Consider the following 18,795-nt stretch of genomic DNA (forward strand, 5'->3'; position numbering starts at 1 on the left):
TGCCTAGATCTAGGTTATTTCCCAGAGTTTGTTTCCATGTTGACCAACTTACTATCCAAAATTTGCTTTTCAGTTTAAGGAGTACATACAACAGGCTGTGATGTACACATCTGAAATGGAGGAAAGCTATCCTTTGTGCAAGTAATCCTACCTTATCAAATGTGTCTTGCAATAAACCAAGATGCCAAGAGTGCTGAATGAGAAATAATTTACTGCCGAGACAACCTTAGCCTGAGTGAGCCTTGCAAACTGCAGCTCCAAATTATTTATCAGACTTTACAGAGTTTGTCTTGGAATTGACAAATGTAGACACATTAGGCAAAGGTCTAAATTCTATAACTGAAATCTGTAATCACATATATTTATTTTTTGCTTCATCTATTTTGCATCCTGCTCCCTCTCTGCTGCTTCTGCTCAAATGGAAAAGTTTAAAAATTGTGTTATGAAAAGTTTATATTTTCTGTCTCCTGTCCCTAAGTAGTAAAGGACATCATTGTCTAATCAATGGAAATAAAATTTCATATCCATGATGCTACCAACATTTTCTTAAGCATAGCTCTCTTTTATTCATAAACAATTCCAGTGACAGACAGTTAACATTTCCTGATCATAATCTGCCATTACCTACATTTTTCAAACTTGTTTACAGAATTGCTTTTGAAACTTCAAGAAATCGAAATAAAATTTTTCCATATTAACACAAAGCATGAGGAGTCATCTGTAAGAGAAGCAGTAAAGCTGGAGCATGACAGAAAAACTCAAGCAACTGAGGACTTTAAAATAAATGTAAATACCTATTTGAATATGAAGAATTGCTTTGCTTGTTTATATATATTTATATTAAATATGCAGCAGCAATTTAGCTGAATCAAAATTCAGCAGAATCTGTAAAATCCTTTTATTGTAGACAATAAAAGTCCTTGAAATCTGTGCACATCACCACTTAGAAATGTGGCCACACAAACTGTGTTCTGTCAGCAAAGGAAATCGGTGTCTATTCTATTATGTTGTCTGAGATGCAGCAATGTGAATGTTAAATGGGAAATGTCATTCAGGAGGACACAGAAATAGGAATCACAAAGTTCTGATCTTCTCACTACTCATGAAGGTACAAACCTGAGATAACAAAGAAATGTCAAATTTTTTTGCAAATGTCACCCTTGAAAGGCTTAGTAATCTGTAGTCACTCTTCAGGTAAAGGTTTCACCTCCCCCATATTTTTAAGGACATTAGAGAAAATTGACAAAGTAGCATCAGAAAAGTTTGAAGCATATAGGAACATGCAGGAAAAAATAATGCTATATGAAGAAAATTCTAAATAGTTGATTCAGAAGGAAACAATTCAGGTAACATAGCATCAATAGGAATTACATTCATCCCTAAACCACACAGACAGCAATGCCATTGCAAGAATGACATTGACTAAATTCAAAAGCTTTGAGATTCTTGGATGGGAGTGGTATAGACTTAAAAAAATGATCAAAATCATACTGAATTTTTTAAATAAATATTTTTTTTTTGGTTCTGTTAAGTTTGCCTTTGCCAATAGTAACAGACTTAACAAGTTTTTAAGGCCTCTCTTCAATGTATAGATATCTGTGGGTTTATAGATACATTCTTATTGAAATAAACTGTGCATCAAAGCATCAAAATAAGAATTTAAGTGACCTTTCCTAAACATCCATACTTCACTGATATACTGTTCCCTGCTGAATAATTAAATCAACTGGCTGAAACTAAATCAAGTGATAGGGGTGCCACCACTTACCTCATATGCAGTTTAATTCGGGGGAACAATCATTATCTTTAAAGGTTTTCCTGAAAAGTACATCAGATGTTAGATCAGTTTAATGTCAGCACTCACCGTCCTGCATCGCTCTCCTTCTTTTCTGGTGTTTTTTTCCTTATAATAAAGCAGTTATAAATCATTGTCTGCAATGGAATTAAATCAAATGATGCATAACAAGTAAAAAGATCAGTGCCATAAAAACTGGCAGACTGGAAAAATATTAACGTGAGTACATGACACATAGACAAGAAAAAGTAGTTTTGAACTTCATCAAGAATACAAAACACAGCATCACTGTAGCTACATGAATTTGGACCAGCCAAGATACTGGCAGTAATTTCTAAAGGGTGACACTTTGTACTCCTCAGCCATGAAAGATTCCTCATGGGACTGGGACAACAGATCTTAATTGTTAGGCAGAGATTAAGTTAGCCAATGAGATTGCTCTGAACAGGCAGGGAAAGGTAGAGGAAAATCTCTTATTGTTTCATGGATTATTTTATTAAAGAGTGAGTTAAATGCTGATATTTGGGATCCACTCAAAATAGCCAGTAGATTACCTGTAACCCTTTCTTTACTCAAGAAAAAAAAAAAAAAGCAGAACAAAAAGGGGCAACCTGGAGAGTAAATATTAGCAGGAGTACTATTGCCATGAGTTTCTTTTCTGTACTGTAATTTCTATCTATTTTAATATGATGTTTGAGAAGCAATGATCCGTAAAAGTAGCAATTATTTAATACTTAGATCACTGCGCTTCAGATGCTATTCCCCCACAACTTCCGTATGTTCTGATTTGTAACTCAGGTAACTGCATAAAAGACATTAATCACAACTCAAACAAAGTGAAGAGCTTCTTTTCACGAGATCAAAGAAGGAGTACGTGATTAAAACCAAACCTCTGTTTTTAATCGGTGTCCTGGAACTAAATATCATACAGTCACATAAAAAATAGCCAGAAACCTCTACAAAAGTTAAATGAAGAGTTTTACAGAATGACATCAATTCTGTCTTTGCAAAATGCATTAGAAGATACCAGATTCTGTTTGATTAAAGTAAACCTTTTCAGATGAAAAGGTTTACAGGAATGTTCTCATCCTGTAAAAATATATGCATTACTCACTTCCGTGTATGCATAGTGGGCATTACTAGATTCTGCACACAGTGATAACCTTGTGAGGAAACTACAAGTTACAACTTAATTAAACCCTTTACTGAAAACAGTACTTGAGAGGTAAAGTCACCCACCTTTCTTTGAACTTCATATCACTCCATATTACTTATATTTAATTTAGCATTTTATTGCCATAAAGAAAAACTAATTAATCCATATCTGATTAATATAAAATGTATTTATCCTTCAAAGAATTAAAACTTGCATCTCTTTTCATTATTCTCAACCTGTTTTGTAGAGCATTTGGAATGACTCAGATTACAGTTTCCTTCTTTGAAGAGATGCAATTACTGTATTGTACTATGAAATATTCCCATAAATCATTCTTAAGACATAGATGTCAAATAAATTAACACCAAATCGCCCTGACTTTTGCTTTCATTTTTTCCTTATTAGCTTACCAACCATACTAACCTATAAAGGGTCCCTAAATCATAAGTTTTCAATTAGAATTCTGTTGCCTAACTTTTTGATGAAAAGCTTTGCAGGTATAAAATAGAAAGTGCACAATCCTGTGAATCCTAGCTGAGCAGGCAGGCAGCCTGTGGGAGAAAGGAAGGTGTGATTTGAACCCAAAACACTCAGACTCCAAAACAAGTGCAGTTCATCCTAGACAAACAGTCAAACCAGGCTCAAAGCACCAGCCTTGGATTTCAAACTTTGGTTATCTCCACAAAGAGCACCTTTTTTATTAAAACGGATTGGTAATTATTTTCTTGGACTCGAGTGCACATTTAGAATATGGAATCACTTCTCTCCTTCAAAGTATCTTTCAACAGCCCATGAAAAGGCTAACACAAATATGGATATCAGACTAAACCTCCTAATGGAAGGTTTTTGCCATAAGATTAAGTAATTGGCAAGATTCAAAAACATGATTGAGTCTTACATTTTCTCTTGTCTCTGTTTTCTATTGCTACAGCTATTTTTTTTAATGAGAAGTATTCAAAAGAGATTTTCATCTGGTCATGACACACCATACCACACTCCCTGGAGACAGAAAGATCCACCTGGGACACCAGGCCATCAAACATCCAGAAAAGTTAAAGGACACTGCAGACAAGATAAAACAGAAATCACTGGAAGTGTATGTGTCTAACAGACATCCACAAAACTACATTTTGAGAGACTTGGAAATTACATAAATGAGGCAATTTCCCTGGCATTTTTCTCAGTGAGATCTAACTTTGTTATATTGCACTGATTCATAGTTATGGTTTGCTGATTTATAGTTAGTTTGCTTCACAAGTCCCTTCACCAGGTTTACATGCATGCAAGTCATGTTGGGCATCCCACTTGCAACTCTTCTGAGTTCATTTATGATCTTAACAGAAGAACCAGAAGCTATTCTGCTGAGTGCTGTCAGAGACTCCATGATTCTCCTAGCAAAAGCAGAAATGTACCACAGAGAAAAAAATTTGACATCTCACACATATTTAGAAGGCAACTGGCCTGCATATTATGTCAGTGATAAAATCTGTTCCCTTGTCAGGAACCACTCCATTTTCAGGTAATTCTATATGTTTCTGCACTGCCTAAACAAGTAAAATCATTGAGCTAGGGCTCAAAACAACAGTCAGCTCTTCCATCTATAACATACATCCAGTCTCCAAAGGGAAGCAAAGCACCTGTGAGACAATACACAGCTCTATCTCCAAGGGCTGAAGCTAGGAGCTGCACAACCAGATTGGTGACAGTGGTCAACCTTGCCTAGAAGCTCCCTGACCTCTTTGTAAGCTTCCCACCTCTTCCTGTTGGTATTTTTGATCAGCTGACCAGCAGTACACTGCTGCATTTTTAGAGAGTAGTCCTCATTTCAGTAAATGCTTTATGTCTAGTTACAGTGTGCTATGACAAAACTCCACCTCATCCTGACGATGGTACGGGTGATGCAGAAAGGCAGTTACCAGGATGCTCTCAGAAGCAGGAACAGTCTGCCTCAGGCACTGATCAGCACTGCTGCCTGCAGAGAAGTGGCAAATGCACAGCAGGAAACAGCAGAAAAGACAGAGAAAGATAATCAGCTTGAGGAATGCGTAGTGACATAAACTAGTCTAATCCCATAAAAACTTCACAACTGCGGTTTGCAGGAGTCATTGTCTATACTTAAGGTGCTGATGCACTTGAGCAAGCTGAAGTACAACTTATTACTTCTTAAAATACATTAGTATTTCAACACTGTGAGAGTCACATTATTTTATATTCTATGTCTATTTTTTTCTGAGATCTCAGCACATACCAGTCTCTTTACCTTACATGAACACATCAGCTGATTAAATCCTAAGGTACCACTGTAGACAAGGAATACTCCAAAGGAAGTTCAAATCCCTAAGCTAAAAGTCTGAAATACCTGATTTTTTAGTTCTGTCTTAGAGGTATAAGTATTATATCTCATATTTGAATTAACACAATCAAATGTTATGAAATAGCATCAATTGCTTTTTCTTGAAAAATGCTTCAAAGCTAGTCATTATCAGGTCCTAACTTGTATTGCTTACTTTACATTAGAGGGAAGAGGTGAATTTACCACTTTGAGGTGGCACAGAAAGCTTTTGTCAAGATAGACAGTGCTGCTTAGCTGTGTGGAAATGTTATTGCTAGCATTTTTTTATTAAAAATGTCCTTGTATTGAACCTCCACTTTAGGTTGGGTGGTTGCCACCCTAATTTTTCAAGCTTTCACTCTGACAAAGAAAATCTAAATATCATAATAACAAGGACATATAACAATAAAAATGCAAGACACCACTTTGCAAGCTGGGAAAGGAATTGACCACAAGGCAATCTTCTCTGATACATTTATGTAATCTCAAAATTATCAAAACAATCACATCTGTTGTTTTCCTTTCTTGTGCACTGTCACTGCACCTACATTTTCACTCAACATGGTAACTCTTCTGCTTCCAGTGCCATTTGGGATCCTCCCAACTTCTCCTTAAATTCAAGCTTCAGTCTTCAGATTAAACCTAGACCCCAGTCAAACTCAGTGCTTAAAACTTCATGAAATATTTTCATCAGTTTGCTACAGCAAAAGCAATGAGGACTCAGCTGGCTGAGGTTGCTTTTTAGTTTTTGAAGTGTTCAATTATGCAGCAGGAGAAATGAAATGACTTTCAAGTATAAAGTAAGCATCTTGGAAGGAAAGGAAAATAATCTGAGAAGGGAAAGGTCAGAGTTCAGTTTCCAGGTTTTTTTATAGAAATTCAAAGCACAAAGAGGTATGAACAATGGCCAGCAGAACAGGTCAAATATGTGTAAAATGAGGGAATGTGATGATAATGTTTCTTATTTCATTTTTAACTGCTCTTAGGATTCTTTTTATGTCAGCATCCTCTTCCCCTTCCTATCTAGATAACTCAAGAAATTGAACCTTTCCTTTCCTATGGAAGTTTCTGGATCATAACTGGGGCCCCAATTTGAGTAAAACAGCTGAAAATCATTTATCTTTGATATAGTGCTTGTGAGAACCCTGTACCTTTCCCACTCAATTTTTTGCATGGACATCATCTGCTTATTATTTGCATATAATAAGCATATAATCCACGGGGATTGCAACTGTGACAGTAGCTAATCTAGAGTGGACTCTACCTTCAATGAGCAAAAAGCTGCTTTTGCAGCTGAGGAATTTAGCCCACTGTTAGACCAAGGTATGCTGGAAGAAGAGCACAAGAGGCTCGATGCTGCTTGCACAGCCACGGCAGGCTGTGAGGCAGACAGATCCCCAGCACGAACAAGGGGGTTTCCAGCAGAGGTGTAACAAAATGATGTCCCTTATTGCTATCCCAATCACCTATGGGGGATCCCTCCAGCAGAAGAGGAGGACACACAGCCCTTTGCTGCTCCCTTCGTGGCCCAGAGACGGCAGGGGAGAGTTGGTGCTCAGGCCCTGGTGGGGGTGGAAAGGAGAGAGCTCAGTGATCACTTGAAAAACACTCAGTGTTGTGCTGCTGGAAACCACAGCAACCACCAACACTGTTTTAAGCACCCAAAATATGGGAGTTCCAAGTCACCTCTGCGTGCCCTGCGGCACCAAGCTGTGCCCCAGAGGAGGAACGCAGGCAGCCTTCACCCTGCCTGCAGGTAACGCACCAGGCTCTCCTCCCAGCTCCTGCAAAAACAACTCCTTTTGGATACTGTGCAAAAGTGTGAGCACAGCACTCCCCAACTGGGCAATAAAATACTAGCAATGAAAATGTGAGGCTGGAACTGGAGTAAAAGCTCCAAAATTCTGCTGCCTCTGTGTGAATAATGAGAAAATAGTTGAGACTTGCACTCCAAATACATTGTTTAGTTTCTGGTTTTTTGCTTTTCTTAATATGACTGAAGTAATCAAAATCTCTCGTTTACAATTTTCAGCTAATCCTTCCACATATGCACTAGACACTGCAATCCTTTTCATAGATAGAGTCTAATACTTCCTTTGTAATTCATGGATGAGTTTTCTTAATTGAAAAAATTAGGATAAATCACTCCACTTACATGGAGTAGTTATTATTTTAAATAATAATCACTGTATCTGGATTCCATCACAATTTATTCTGCTACCAAGAAGCCTGTTTTCTTCTTATTTGACTGGGAATACCTCTCCAACAGCCTCTGTGGAAATGAGAGAAACAATGCTTTTATAACAAATACATTTAGGGTTTGTTTTTTTTTTTTTTACAGTTTGTTCTATTCACTCTGCAGCACATTCTATTTACTGCAGTTCAGGCCTGATCTCAGAAACCTTGGAGTGCACAAATTCATCTGTCTCTGAGAAACAGAGAAGCATGTAATAAAGTGAATCTCCATGTATTTCCATAGAACAGTATAAAATTCTTTGCTTCATGGTTACTTTGTCTGATAGAATTCCAGTTAAATAAATGCACTAATAATTGCATTTGCTGCATGCTTATACTGAATGCGTGTCACACTCTTTATTTCCTTCAGGTAAAGAAGAATGAAGCCTCCTCCCCCCTTACAAAGCTACATGGCATCAACCACTAGACAGGGACAGTAGCTGTCAGTGCTCTTTCTGTGAAAATATCACCAGATCTGTTCATGGTTTTGCCTTTTAAAAGAGGTGTAAATCGTTCAGAGGTAAAAAATACTATTAATAAGAGCCATCTTCATCTGAGACACCAAGTTTAGCATTCCAGTTCTTCATATAAGATTGCCTTCAGCAGCTCTGAGCAGGAATGTCTGCATCATTGAGATCTTTCTTAATTTTTTCATATCTTAAAATGATACACCTAGACATTTATTAAGGAATGTGCAGATATCTGGGAAGCACTGAAACATCTCTGTCCTGTAAAGGTACATTTTAGGTAATGCATACCAACTGTAATTGACTACCTCCCTCTATTACAGCTCCTCTCTGCTTACACTGGACATAATTTAATAAAGATATTTAAAAAGTAACAATGCGTGTCTTGTATACACAGATCAATAACTCATGTCTTTTGATGGCTTTGATTATATTTGGTATAAGAGAGTTGACCTGCAATGCCTTTCTTGGCTCTGATACCAGTTATGTATTTTCCCATTAAAAATTTAGCCTGTTTAGGCTGAGCTAAATGCAACCCGACTGTTTGATCTTAAGAAATACTGTGACCTTTTACACTGAGCTGAAGAAAATAATCAACATGCTGCTCTACATTTCCTATTCTTCATTCTATCATAAAGGCTTTGTGTTGTGAGGAGGATGGCTTGAGGTGCTAAAAGCATGTTTATTTCATATTTATATTAATTCATTTTCATTTAATGACTTTGTAGCAGCTTGATTAGCATGATGAGTATAATTTATAATGGAAAGCTGGTCCTGCAGAAAAGATATCGATGTGAATTCTAAGAGGGCTTTCATTTCTAACTCCGCTGCTCATTTTATGCTACACTTCAGAAGTTCATTTAGACTGTGTTCTTGATCAGTAAAATGAAGATGATTTCACCTTGGATTCACCTCATTCTACCTTAAGTTTGGGAGCTAGATAAACGGGGTCCCTGGTGCTGTAAGCACTACTATTGTAAAAACTCTTTTCTTTTGGCTGGTATATTTTGATGGCAGATTAAAAAGCATTTGATGTCCGTGGTAATTCTGGTTTATACAAATGCTAAAGTTTTATGTCAATACCAGGACATTTTTATTATAACATTAGTAGTAAACAGCAAGCTATTGTCTTTACTGCTGTGAAAAGTGTTCTCTTTTTCTCTTTCTGCCTCCCTATTTCTTTGCTTTTCAGTTCACCATTGCAGAGGAAATATTACCCTCCATGCCTACAGTGAGTAATTTTCCTTATGTAGTTTTTGGTCTGTAGTATTTCGGCAAAATTTGCTAAATTCTCTCCTTGTTTCATCTTCTCTGTGCAAAGAATACTTTTCCTGCACAAAACTGAACTCAGACATGGAATTACAGAGCTTTCATCTGCTGACACTGGGAAAAGTAGGCTCTTCAAGAAATATCTTCTACATCACTCCTTTCTTGTATCACATCCTCTGTGAATATTAGCATCTTTCAGGAGGAAGGAAAGGATTCTATGTAGCAGTCACTGTAGGAAAGGGTAAAACAAGAGTCCAGCTGGAACCTTCTTCCCACTCTCCATCCTGCCAGGCCCTGGGGACCCCTTTACAACCTCCATAAGGATGTAGGATGAGGACTAATGATAGAGAGGAACCCACTAAAGATGCAATCAACAGAGAGGGAGAAGCAGATGAACCAAAGAGTCAGGGATATCTGTAGTACAGCAACAGCCACAACTGGACTTCTGCCTAGTGCTGGCTGTACACAGATACCTCTGCTCTCTCCCTCACTTGCTGAAAATGCCCTTGCAGATGTGCATTTTGCACTAGATCTCTTCCCATCTTATCCCTTTTTCCCACCATCAGCCAAAAGGTTTATGCACCTCTTGGCTGTAAAATAACCCTCTTCACTAGTTCACTTGTACACAGAATTTACAAGCCTTTTATTTGGTCCTTTTATATGCTTTACTCTTGCTTCACCCTTTATATTTTCCTGGTATAATCTGTATTTTACCCAGAAGGATTATCCGCACCTCTGTACACAGTGAGACTCTAACACTGGCTGGTTTTCATCATGAACAGATTAAGCACAATGAGTGACATTAAACAGAGTACTGAAGGCTATGGCAGGCTGAGGAGCTGAGTGAGCTGGCTGAGCACAGATGCTCGTGCGCAGAATGATGAAAGCAGCAGCCTCTCAGCCCAGGGACATGGGATGTACACTGCTGGAGGAACAGTCAGGACACTATTGGGCTATCTGTCCTGTCACACCATGCTAACTGTTAGAGTGCAAGCCAATAAATGATGCCAGAGCTGAGAGTCAGTAAGTGACCCAGAGGACTACTCTGATGATGTACATCACAAAAAGCTCTGCTTGTATTGAGGAACTTTACAGCAACAGAGACATCAAATGTGTCACTTCTGGAGTTAGTCAGTGCTTCCCTAACCAACTCAGGAACAAACTTGAAAGCAATCCTGCTGATTCAGTGGCACAGCAATTTGCTCATTGTTCCAAATGCAGATCCCTCACATGCTAACATAAATATACCCACTGGGATGATTTTTAAAATGTCTACCTCTTCTCTTGAGGGTTCACTTACAAAGTTGGCTGATACTACTGCATAAACAAAGAGCCTGATTCTCTTCTCACATGCACTGATTATAGGTAAGAGCAGCACCTTTGGATTGAATGGATGTATCTCTGAAAATCCATACATTCATTTGAGACTCCTTAGCCTCAGTCTGATAGCTGATGTAAGGACAAGGTGGCAAAAAAATCAAGGATTCCATACAGTAATAGTACTGGATTTCCTCTTGCTTCCAAAGGATAAAGATCTGGTTGTATCTCAGTGGCTGTGTGACATCAGTGTACTGCAGCATCAGGAAAGGCAAATGAGACCTGGGGAGGTATAAATTGAGGTGTCTTCTTCCTCCAGGGAACATAATTACGCATTATTGTTCTAATGAAATTTCAGCTGACATACTGTGTTCTGTTCCCATCACTCATGCACAGAAATTATGAACTCCAACCATAGCAAATGCAGAGCAGAACATTTACATGACATCTTAGGACAAACTGATGAAGAGCACAGCTTGTTCACTTCAGCAAAATGAGGACTAAAGAGAATAACCCCATCCCAGAAACACACCAGGAGGAGGGAAAATGCTCTTTCAACTGAAGAACAATGCTGGAAGAAAATCAAGATAATATAGAGCAACTAGAAATAATTTGGGGCTGGAAGTAGAAGAAATGACAGTCGAAGAAATGCAGCTGAGCATGGCTGGGGCCCTCTATAAACAAGAGGTATTGGGGATCAGTGTCATTGCTTTATGCCTGTTCACCAAGACGTCAGTAAGAGCACAACAGTGAGCAGCCCTGACTGCTGTGCTTGAGAACCTTATAGAAGTGCTATGGGGTTTGCTTCTCTCGAGTTCTTTCCTATTTGTGTTCTCCTGGACACCAAAATTGTGGCAACAATGCAAATCTGCTCATAGTTGTGAATTCTAATAGTTTCAAATTAAAACCCTTGTCTTCTTCCTTGGTCTAATAAAATCTGGTTCCCCCACGCTGTTTTACACCTGAGGCTCAGGAAGGGAGGCAGAAGACGTGCAGCAAGAGCTCTCAGCATCAGCAGTTTGGGGGTGTTGGCAGAGCGGCAGAGAGGGAGGAAACAAAGGAAAAAAAATTTTAAAACAAACAAACAAACAAACAAAAAACCCAACCAAACAAAAAACCAACAAGAAACAAGCCCATACCAAAAATTCCCGAACCCAGTCGCACTCTCCGCGTTGCGCGAGGCTCTTTCGGGAACCTGCGTCCGCTGCCCCGGGGAGTGGGGTTACCTCCGAGGGGCCCCCGCCAGCCTCGGGGCGCCTTTTCCCGTCCCTCACGCCCACCCCCGCATGACTCAAGCGCTGTCTCATTCCCCGCCCGCCCCCGGTGAAAACTTCCCCCGGTAACTTTCCCGGGGCCGGTTCCCCGCTCCCCGCTCCCCCTCCCCGATGGCAGGGGCGCACACACACACACCCCCTCATCCCGAGCCCCGCTGGAGTCACGGACGGCGGGGCGGTGGTGCCGGGGGGGATGTCGTAGTCGCCGCGTCAGCGGGAGCCCGACGGCGATTGGGGGAGGCCGCCTTCTCCCCGCGGTCCCCAATTATAAAGTGCCGCCGCCGCCGCCCGCACACGCTCCGCAGCGGCGCGCCCGGCCCCGGCAGCGGGCTCGGCTCGGCGCCCCCCGAGCCGCCCTCGCCGGAGCTGCCAGCAGGCCCCGCCTGTGCCTGCCTCCCCCGGGGCTTCTCCGGAGGCTGCTCGGTCTCGCTATAAGTAATAGTGGCTCCCACGCCGAGGCTTCAACAAGGCGCAGCTTCTTCCTCGGCAACTCCCGGGAGCCCCGAGGGCAGCGTGTGTGTGTGAGTGAGGCAGGGAGGGAGGGAGGGAGGGAGGGAGGGAGGGAGCTGCTCTGCCCGCGGTCGGGACCGAGGGAGGGCCGGGGCGGCTCTGCTCTGCCGGGGCTGCTGCTCGGACGTCCCGGTGGGGCCGGGATCCCGTCCGTGCCGCTCCGCGGTGCGTCCCTTCTCCCGCTCTGGTGCCGGCTTTTGCAGGCAGGGAGGGATAAAGTGTTTGGGGACGAACGCTTTCACCAGACGGGATCTTCTGGGCGCTTCATCCTGCGGGTCCGCTCCTGCTCCGAACGCAGGTCAGTTGCCTTGCCGAGCGCCTGCTTAGTTCAAGCTCCCGCTTACCTGGCGAGCGCCATCACCCCGGCTCGGAAAAGCGTGAGCTTAGCGGAGTTGGTCGGAACCCTTTGGCGGCTGGGGGGAGCCCGTGGCGGGGCTGGGAGCGGGGGGAGGCGGCTGCCGGCTGACCTGTCCTTCTTGCAGCCCCATGGCGTTGCTCCTGAGACTCGGCTGCTCGCTGCTGGCCCTCAGCACCTGCCTGCTCCCGAGGGCGCGGGCCGACTGCGGCCGCGACTGCGCCGCCTGCGCCTACCGCCTGGGCCCCCGCGCCGGCATCCACCCCCTGGTAAGGGACACCGGGGCCGCCGCAGCCCCCGCACCGCTCCCCCTAGCTCTGAAGGGAGCAAAGGGGCAGCGGGGAAAAGCAGCGGAACAAGAAAAATAAACGGTGGGGGAAGTGGCGGGGGGTGGCTCGGAAGACCCTTTTTCTGGAGGGGGAAAGAGAGGGAGAAGCTGGTTTGGGCAGAGGGGGCGAGGAGCGAGCGGGGAGCGCTGATACAAACCCAGAGCGCCCCGAGGAGCCGCCCAAGCCCGCCCGTGCCTCCCGCTGCCCGACGGCGAGCGGCGGCCCTCGGGGATGGGGACAAAGGAACAGCCCCGCGGGGAACGAGGAAAAGGCAGAGTGAAAACGTAAGGAGGAAGAGAAATCCCACCGGAGAGGGCATCTCTGGGGAAGGAGGGGTCGCTGCCGGGCATTCCAACGCCGACAGGACGGGGGGAAGCCGAGCAGAACGGGAGGGAGGGTCCCGACCCTTGTCCGCTGCCTCCATGGTAAGATGAGCTCTCTCCGGGTAGGATGGCTGTCCAGCTGAAAAGATCTGCCTGAAATCTCTCTTAAAAAAAAAGTGGGCTTAAAGTCTCTTTGAGTAGCAGTACCTTCGCTGCTTCTCCTCTCTGCACGGTGCTGCACAGCGTTAGGAATATGCCTGTGAAAGACTTCGGCTTCTCAGACAAATCCTGCTAAATACGGAATGAGGAGCACTGGGGGATGGGGATTATCTGTAAACTTCATGATGTAGAAACTATTTAAAAGAATAGTCACGGAGGCAACTCGGCTTGAAATTTAAAGATGGGGATGAGTGAAAGCCTGGGGTCCCTCAGCCCTTCCTGAAGAAGGTGAGAACTCTGGCTGCCAAGCACTTTGCCAGGGGCATCGGTTGTTCCTGACCTCAAATATACACATATTGAGGCATCATGCTCTCAGCACATCTAAAATGATCTTAAAAGTTTTGTTGCTATCATGTCACCGGTTACTTGGGAGTGTGCAAAAGGAAGAACTGGGCTCTTTAGCCTTACACAGAGTTAGGAATCACTAGGTACTTCTACTTAATCTGAAAGCTCAAGACCTCTTGGCCATTGCAGGCTCAGAAGGGCAATATTCTTTAGACAGCTAGCAAAATAGTTCTTTCTACTTTGTTTTGTTTTGGTTTTTCCCTTTGCTAACACTAGCTTTCAACCATACCTTAGCTTTAATGTTAACTAGGGAAAAAAAAAAGTGGTATTTTGTCCTTACAGAGAAAGGGATTTGTGCTTTTTGGAGTATATATTCTGCATGTCTGTATTGCCAGTTTCTCTTGCACATCTTCAGTAATCATTAAAGAAAGAATCAAAGTCTCATCCTGTAACAATGTTTGCTAGCTAACTATGTGAAAAAGCAATGTAGTATACCTTGTATTTGTTAAACATATATGAACAATTCTTGGAAACTATTGTTTCTAGATATTAGTATCTAGTAATATAATAACTGAATTTATCACATTGTATTTGTAAGAGAGGAGTTTTACCTGGTCACTCACACTTAGGGAGTGTGCTCATCTGACAAGAGGTTATTAAAACTAGCTGAGAAAGGGAGAGACCTATTCATGCTTTGATTTAGAACAATTCCAAAGCCAGACTGAAGCTGAAATCTTAATCTCTTTACAGCATGACTGTAATATATAGTAATAAGTGCATAGTGCCAGTTAAATTATTGCATTGCAAAATATATAAATCCCTTTAATTTTCTTGCGATCATACAAAAAACATCATATTTAAATTTCTCAGACTAAAGTGAGGCTCAAGAGACAGGCTGTGCAGTGAACAATGAGCTATCTGAGAGAGCTGTACTGGAGTTTAATTTCACACTTTAAAGTATGTTAGGATCCTTAGAACATGTCATCTATAGTCAGAACGAGTGCTTCTCTTATTGAAAATGTTGATGATTTTTCTTTACCTATTGTGGTATCAAAACCATGGCAAGAAAAAAAAACACTGGAATCACTTTATTTTATAACTGAAAGGTATGGCTGCACAAGATGTAAATTCCCCTGACACAAGAGAGATAATCATAGCTAATATCTGTGTTTCTATCATCACAAGGCAGGTCTTGAGATATGCATAAGGTACTGAAAGCTTTTTTGTTGTGGCCTGACAATTTTTCAACACAGTCAGAAGCATGGCTTAGGATTTTTTTCCTCTCTCTTTAATGGTCACTGCTTTCCAGCTAGCAAAAATGGAACTTTGAACCTGTCTAAGCGAGCCTGTATTTCTACATTTCTATTGGTACATGTTAGAATGATCTGTTCCACAAAGAGAAACTCATGGCAACACACAGCCTTTAAAGCTATACAGTGTATTGAAGATACTGAACAGTAGAGTACAGCTGGCTTCTTTGCTATACCATGCTGTGCAACTCATTTTCTAAAATTTCTGAATGATACTTTTAATTATGAAGATTGAATATGCTTCTACACTTGCATTATGAAGTAAACCACAATTGGTTTTTAGCTTCCCGGTAGTAAATTAAAAAAAAAAATAAACCATAACTCACACAAGTGTAAGGGAGACACCAGAACTGTACTTGTGGCTTCTTTGAAACAGAAACATAGGGGCAACCTTGACATAGAGGACCCAAAATTCATTTTATCTGGTAGTCTGTCTCTTAGAATGGAGACTACCTTGTCCTTCAGAGAGGGATATGAAGAACTTCAAAACAGACAGGTACCAAATCAGCTGTTTCCAAACATTCCAATCAGCATTTCTTCCAAGCCAGTCACAAAGAGAGGCTCACTCATGCTCTTTTATAAACAAGTAAATCTAAGATAAAGTCATCATGAGGTGAGAGTTACTATCAAATCATTCTCAGTAAACCACATCCATTTTTCAGGCATGTACACTAGAATGTGAAGGAAAACTGCCCTCTGCCAAAGCCTGGGAGACCTGCAAGGAGTTCTTGCAACTGGCAAAGCTGGATGTCTCTGAGGATGGCAGCATTGCTCCAGATGACAAGAAAGAGCTGGATGAGAACCATTTGCTTGCGAAGAAGTACGGAGGCTTCATGAAAAGATATGGGGGGTTCATGAAGAAAATGGATGAGCTCTATCGAGCGGAACCAGAGGATGAAGCTAACGGAGGAGAAATCCTGGCTAAGAGGTATGGAGGCTTTATGAAGAAAGACTCAGATGACGATGCCCTTGCCAACTCCTCTGATCTGCTGAAGGAGCTTCTAGGAACAGGGGATAACCCTGAAGCGGCGCACTATCGAGAGGTAAATGAGAACGACGGCGATGTCAGCAAAAGGTACGGAGGCTTCATGAGAAGCATAAAGCGCAGCCCTGAATTGGAAGATGAGGCCAAAGAGCTGCAAAAGAGATACGGTGGCTTCATGAGAAGAGTGGGCAGGCCCGAGTGGTGGCTGGATTACCAGAAACGATATGGTGGGTTTCTTAAGCGCTTTGCCGACTCCATTCTCCCTTCAGAAGAAGATGGGGAAACTTACTCCAAAGAAGTCCCAGAGATGGAAAAGAGATATGGTGGTTTTATGAGATTTTAATACCTTTTCCTTTATCCCTTTTGTCCTAAATGAGAAAGACTGCCTTATTTGTCATAACTTATTGTAACGTGTTGCTTGTACTGTACAGTTTTTTACTGTCCTTGGTTAATGATGCAAACTGCGATTTGTTGTTTCAGGTTCCGTGTTCTTTCAAGTCAATTAACTAATTTCTGGTTTAGTCAAGTTTCAGTCTGTATTGTAATTCCCATGCTAGAACTATTTTGATTACTGTATTCATTTTCTTTAAAGAGGAACTACATCTACAGTAGAGTTGCTTAACTGTACATACAATAAATTCTTCATCCTAACTGCAAAAATTCTGAAGTGCTATTTTTTCTCTCTGTTGTTTAATGAAATATCATCTCAATTTTTCTTTAAGCCATCATCAGAGTGATGCCAACCTTTTATTTCCGTAATTACAGAATTTGCAGTGCACACACAACAGTTGAAACATATCTTTGTCTTCAGTTTTCTGTTTCTTAGAACACCAGAATAATAAATAATTTTAATCAGTTAACAGAATAAATATTTAAAGCCTAAATTTATAATTCATAGAGTTCAACAATTGATATTAAAAGAGAAAAATCACAAGTGTGTTTGACTTTAGGCACTAAAATAATTTCTCCATTATACAACACAGTGGTATGTTTGATTAGTTACATCTTTGATATACATCCAATATAGGATAGTACACTTGGCCTTAAAACAGTAAACACTAATTTAAAAAGTGGTAAGATAAAAGTTCATGCAAAATAAACCTGACCCAAAACTGCATAAAAATACCTGGTCTTGCAGGGTACCTGACAAATGTTTTTCCATGGAATAGTTTTGTGTTAGATTCCTCAGCTGCTATAAATCACCTTGGCATAACTGAAATATAGGAAACTGCCGGTCAGACTTCTCTGTTTCAAACAAAGGCAGTGTAAGTAAATCTGAGAGCAAGCAGAAAAGCCAACACTAACACTGTAGATCCTTAGCAATTTACCCAGGTGGCACTTACATCAAAGGCCAGATCCCATCCCAGAGCACAACTCCTTCCATAATTCTGACTGTCCCCTTTAATTCCTAGTCTGTGAGCAGTGTTCCCTCACCTACTACTACTTACTCACTACTAGCAGTGTTTCCCTCACCTACCAGTAATTACTGGTCACTTCCCACCTAAATTAACATGATGAAAATTGCCATGACCACGGGACTGCCTAAAACTCTCCATGACTCTGCATTCAGCATCCATATTTCAGTTTTGCACAGTACTACCTATTTACAAAAAGGGCAAATTAAAGGTCTGACTTTAATTTCAAGGCAATGGAATTGTCTAGGTACTTAGGACTTGTAAAAATTAAGATGTGTTTCAAAACAAACTTGAAGGCCTCATCACATACAATTAGTTATGATTTTAGGCTTGGCTCTTAGAGGATGGTATGGGTGGTCTGAAGTGGTCCAAATCCTGCTGAAGACTTGCTAAAATGTAAGGCATTCCTTTTCCTTCAATAAAAAACAGGGCACCTATTTTCCTCCTCCTCCTCCTGTACAGAATTTATAATATAAAATCTTTTAATCCAGAAAATCCAGGTGCCTGGAGAAGCTGCATGGCCTCTTCAGGATTCAGTTGTGTTCCCTATCACCTTTCTATAGAGTTCCACCAGCCACAGGAAGAGTCTTCCCATTCTTTCCTCCATTGCATCTGCCCACAATGGCTGGAGAGCAACACTTCACCTGAATGGTTTCATCCACAAGAACCTTGGGTTGTGCACACTAGGGCTGCTCTGGAGCACAAACCCACACGTGGGATGCAGCTATCAGCAACAGGTTTGCTTTAAACATACACTCCAGGAAGAACTAAACTGCCATCCTTAGTATTCCACTTCAACATTTAGTCACTTCTTTTCCCTAAAAAGTTACTCACCTGTAATTTAGCCAAGGAGGGACCCTTGCAGGCCTTCAAACTAAAACAAGCATTGGTGTACCTGATGATGTAAACAGTTTGCCAGTTGTTTTTACCCATCCTTCACAGATAACAAAAACTTGGTAATTTAACAAGGAATAAAACTCCCAGATCTCAAGAGATTTAGTATGTATATTGAAGAATGAAGTATTTTGATCAACTAAACCTTTAAACTTATATCAATATGACATCTTTTCTACCGTCTTTGTTGCATTTTGAGCCCTAAAATCAAGAGCCAAACAAAGTTAGGTGATAAAATGTGGTTATGATTTAAATGAGGGTCCCTCCAGCTGCACAACATGCAGAAATTCGCACTGAAAATGTTCCAAAGGTGCACACATGATAT

At 41.4% G+C, this 18,795-nt stretch overlaps 1 protein-coding gene across 3 annotated transcripts; it reads left to right on the plus strand.

The window, feature by feature from the left end:
* The first annotated feature begins 12,125 nt into the window (after positions 1 to 12,125).
* Positions 12,126 to 16,821, plus strand: PENK (proenkephalin). Of its 3 annotated transcripts, XM_086887302.1 has the most exons (4): positions 12,142 to 12,370; positions 12,559 to 12,653; positions 12,838 to 12,979; positions 15,839 to 16,821. In XM_086887302.1, exons 3-4 carry the CDS (start codon positions 12,842 to 12,844, stop codon positions 16,502 to 16,504), a joined length of 804 nt encoding a protein of 267 aa, XP_086743428.1. In that variant the 5' UTR covers positions 12,142 to 12,370; positions 12,559 to 12,653; positions 12,838 to 12,841; the 3' UTR covers positions 16,505 to 16,821. The 3 variants fall into 3 exon arrangements, with proteins under 3 accessions (XP_086743419.1, XP_086743422.1, XP_086743428.1); XM_086887293.1 differs by lacking the exon at positions 12,559 to 12,653 and having other exon boundaries at positions 12,126 to 12,366; XM_086887296.1 differs by lacking the exon at positions 12,559 to 12,653 and having other exon boundaries at positions 12,138 to 12,370.
* Positions 16,822 to 18,795: the final 1,974 nt, after the last annotated feature.

This window comes from Cyanistes caeruleus, chromosome 1, assembly GCF_971803275.1.
Source record: "Cyanistes caeruleus chromosome 1, bCyaCae1.hap1.1, whole genome shotgun sequence".
NCBI lineage: Eukaryota > Metazoa > Chordata > Aves > Passeriformes > Paridae > Cyanistes > Cyanistes caeruleus.

Bases quoted from the DNA above. Each gene is read 5' to 3' on its own strand.
- PENK (XM_086887293.1), top strand. From the start codon at position 12,842: ATGGCGTTGCTCCTGAGACTCGGCTGCTCGCTGCTGGCCCTCAGCACC. The intron at 12,980-15,838 runs GTAAGGGACACC...TCCATTTTTCAG, and splicing joins GCGCCGGCATCCACCCCCTG to GCATGTACACTAGAATGTGA.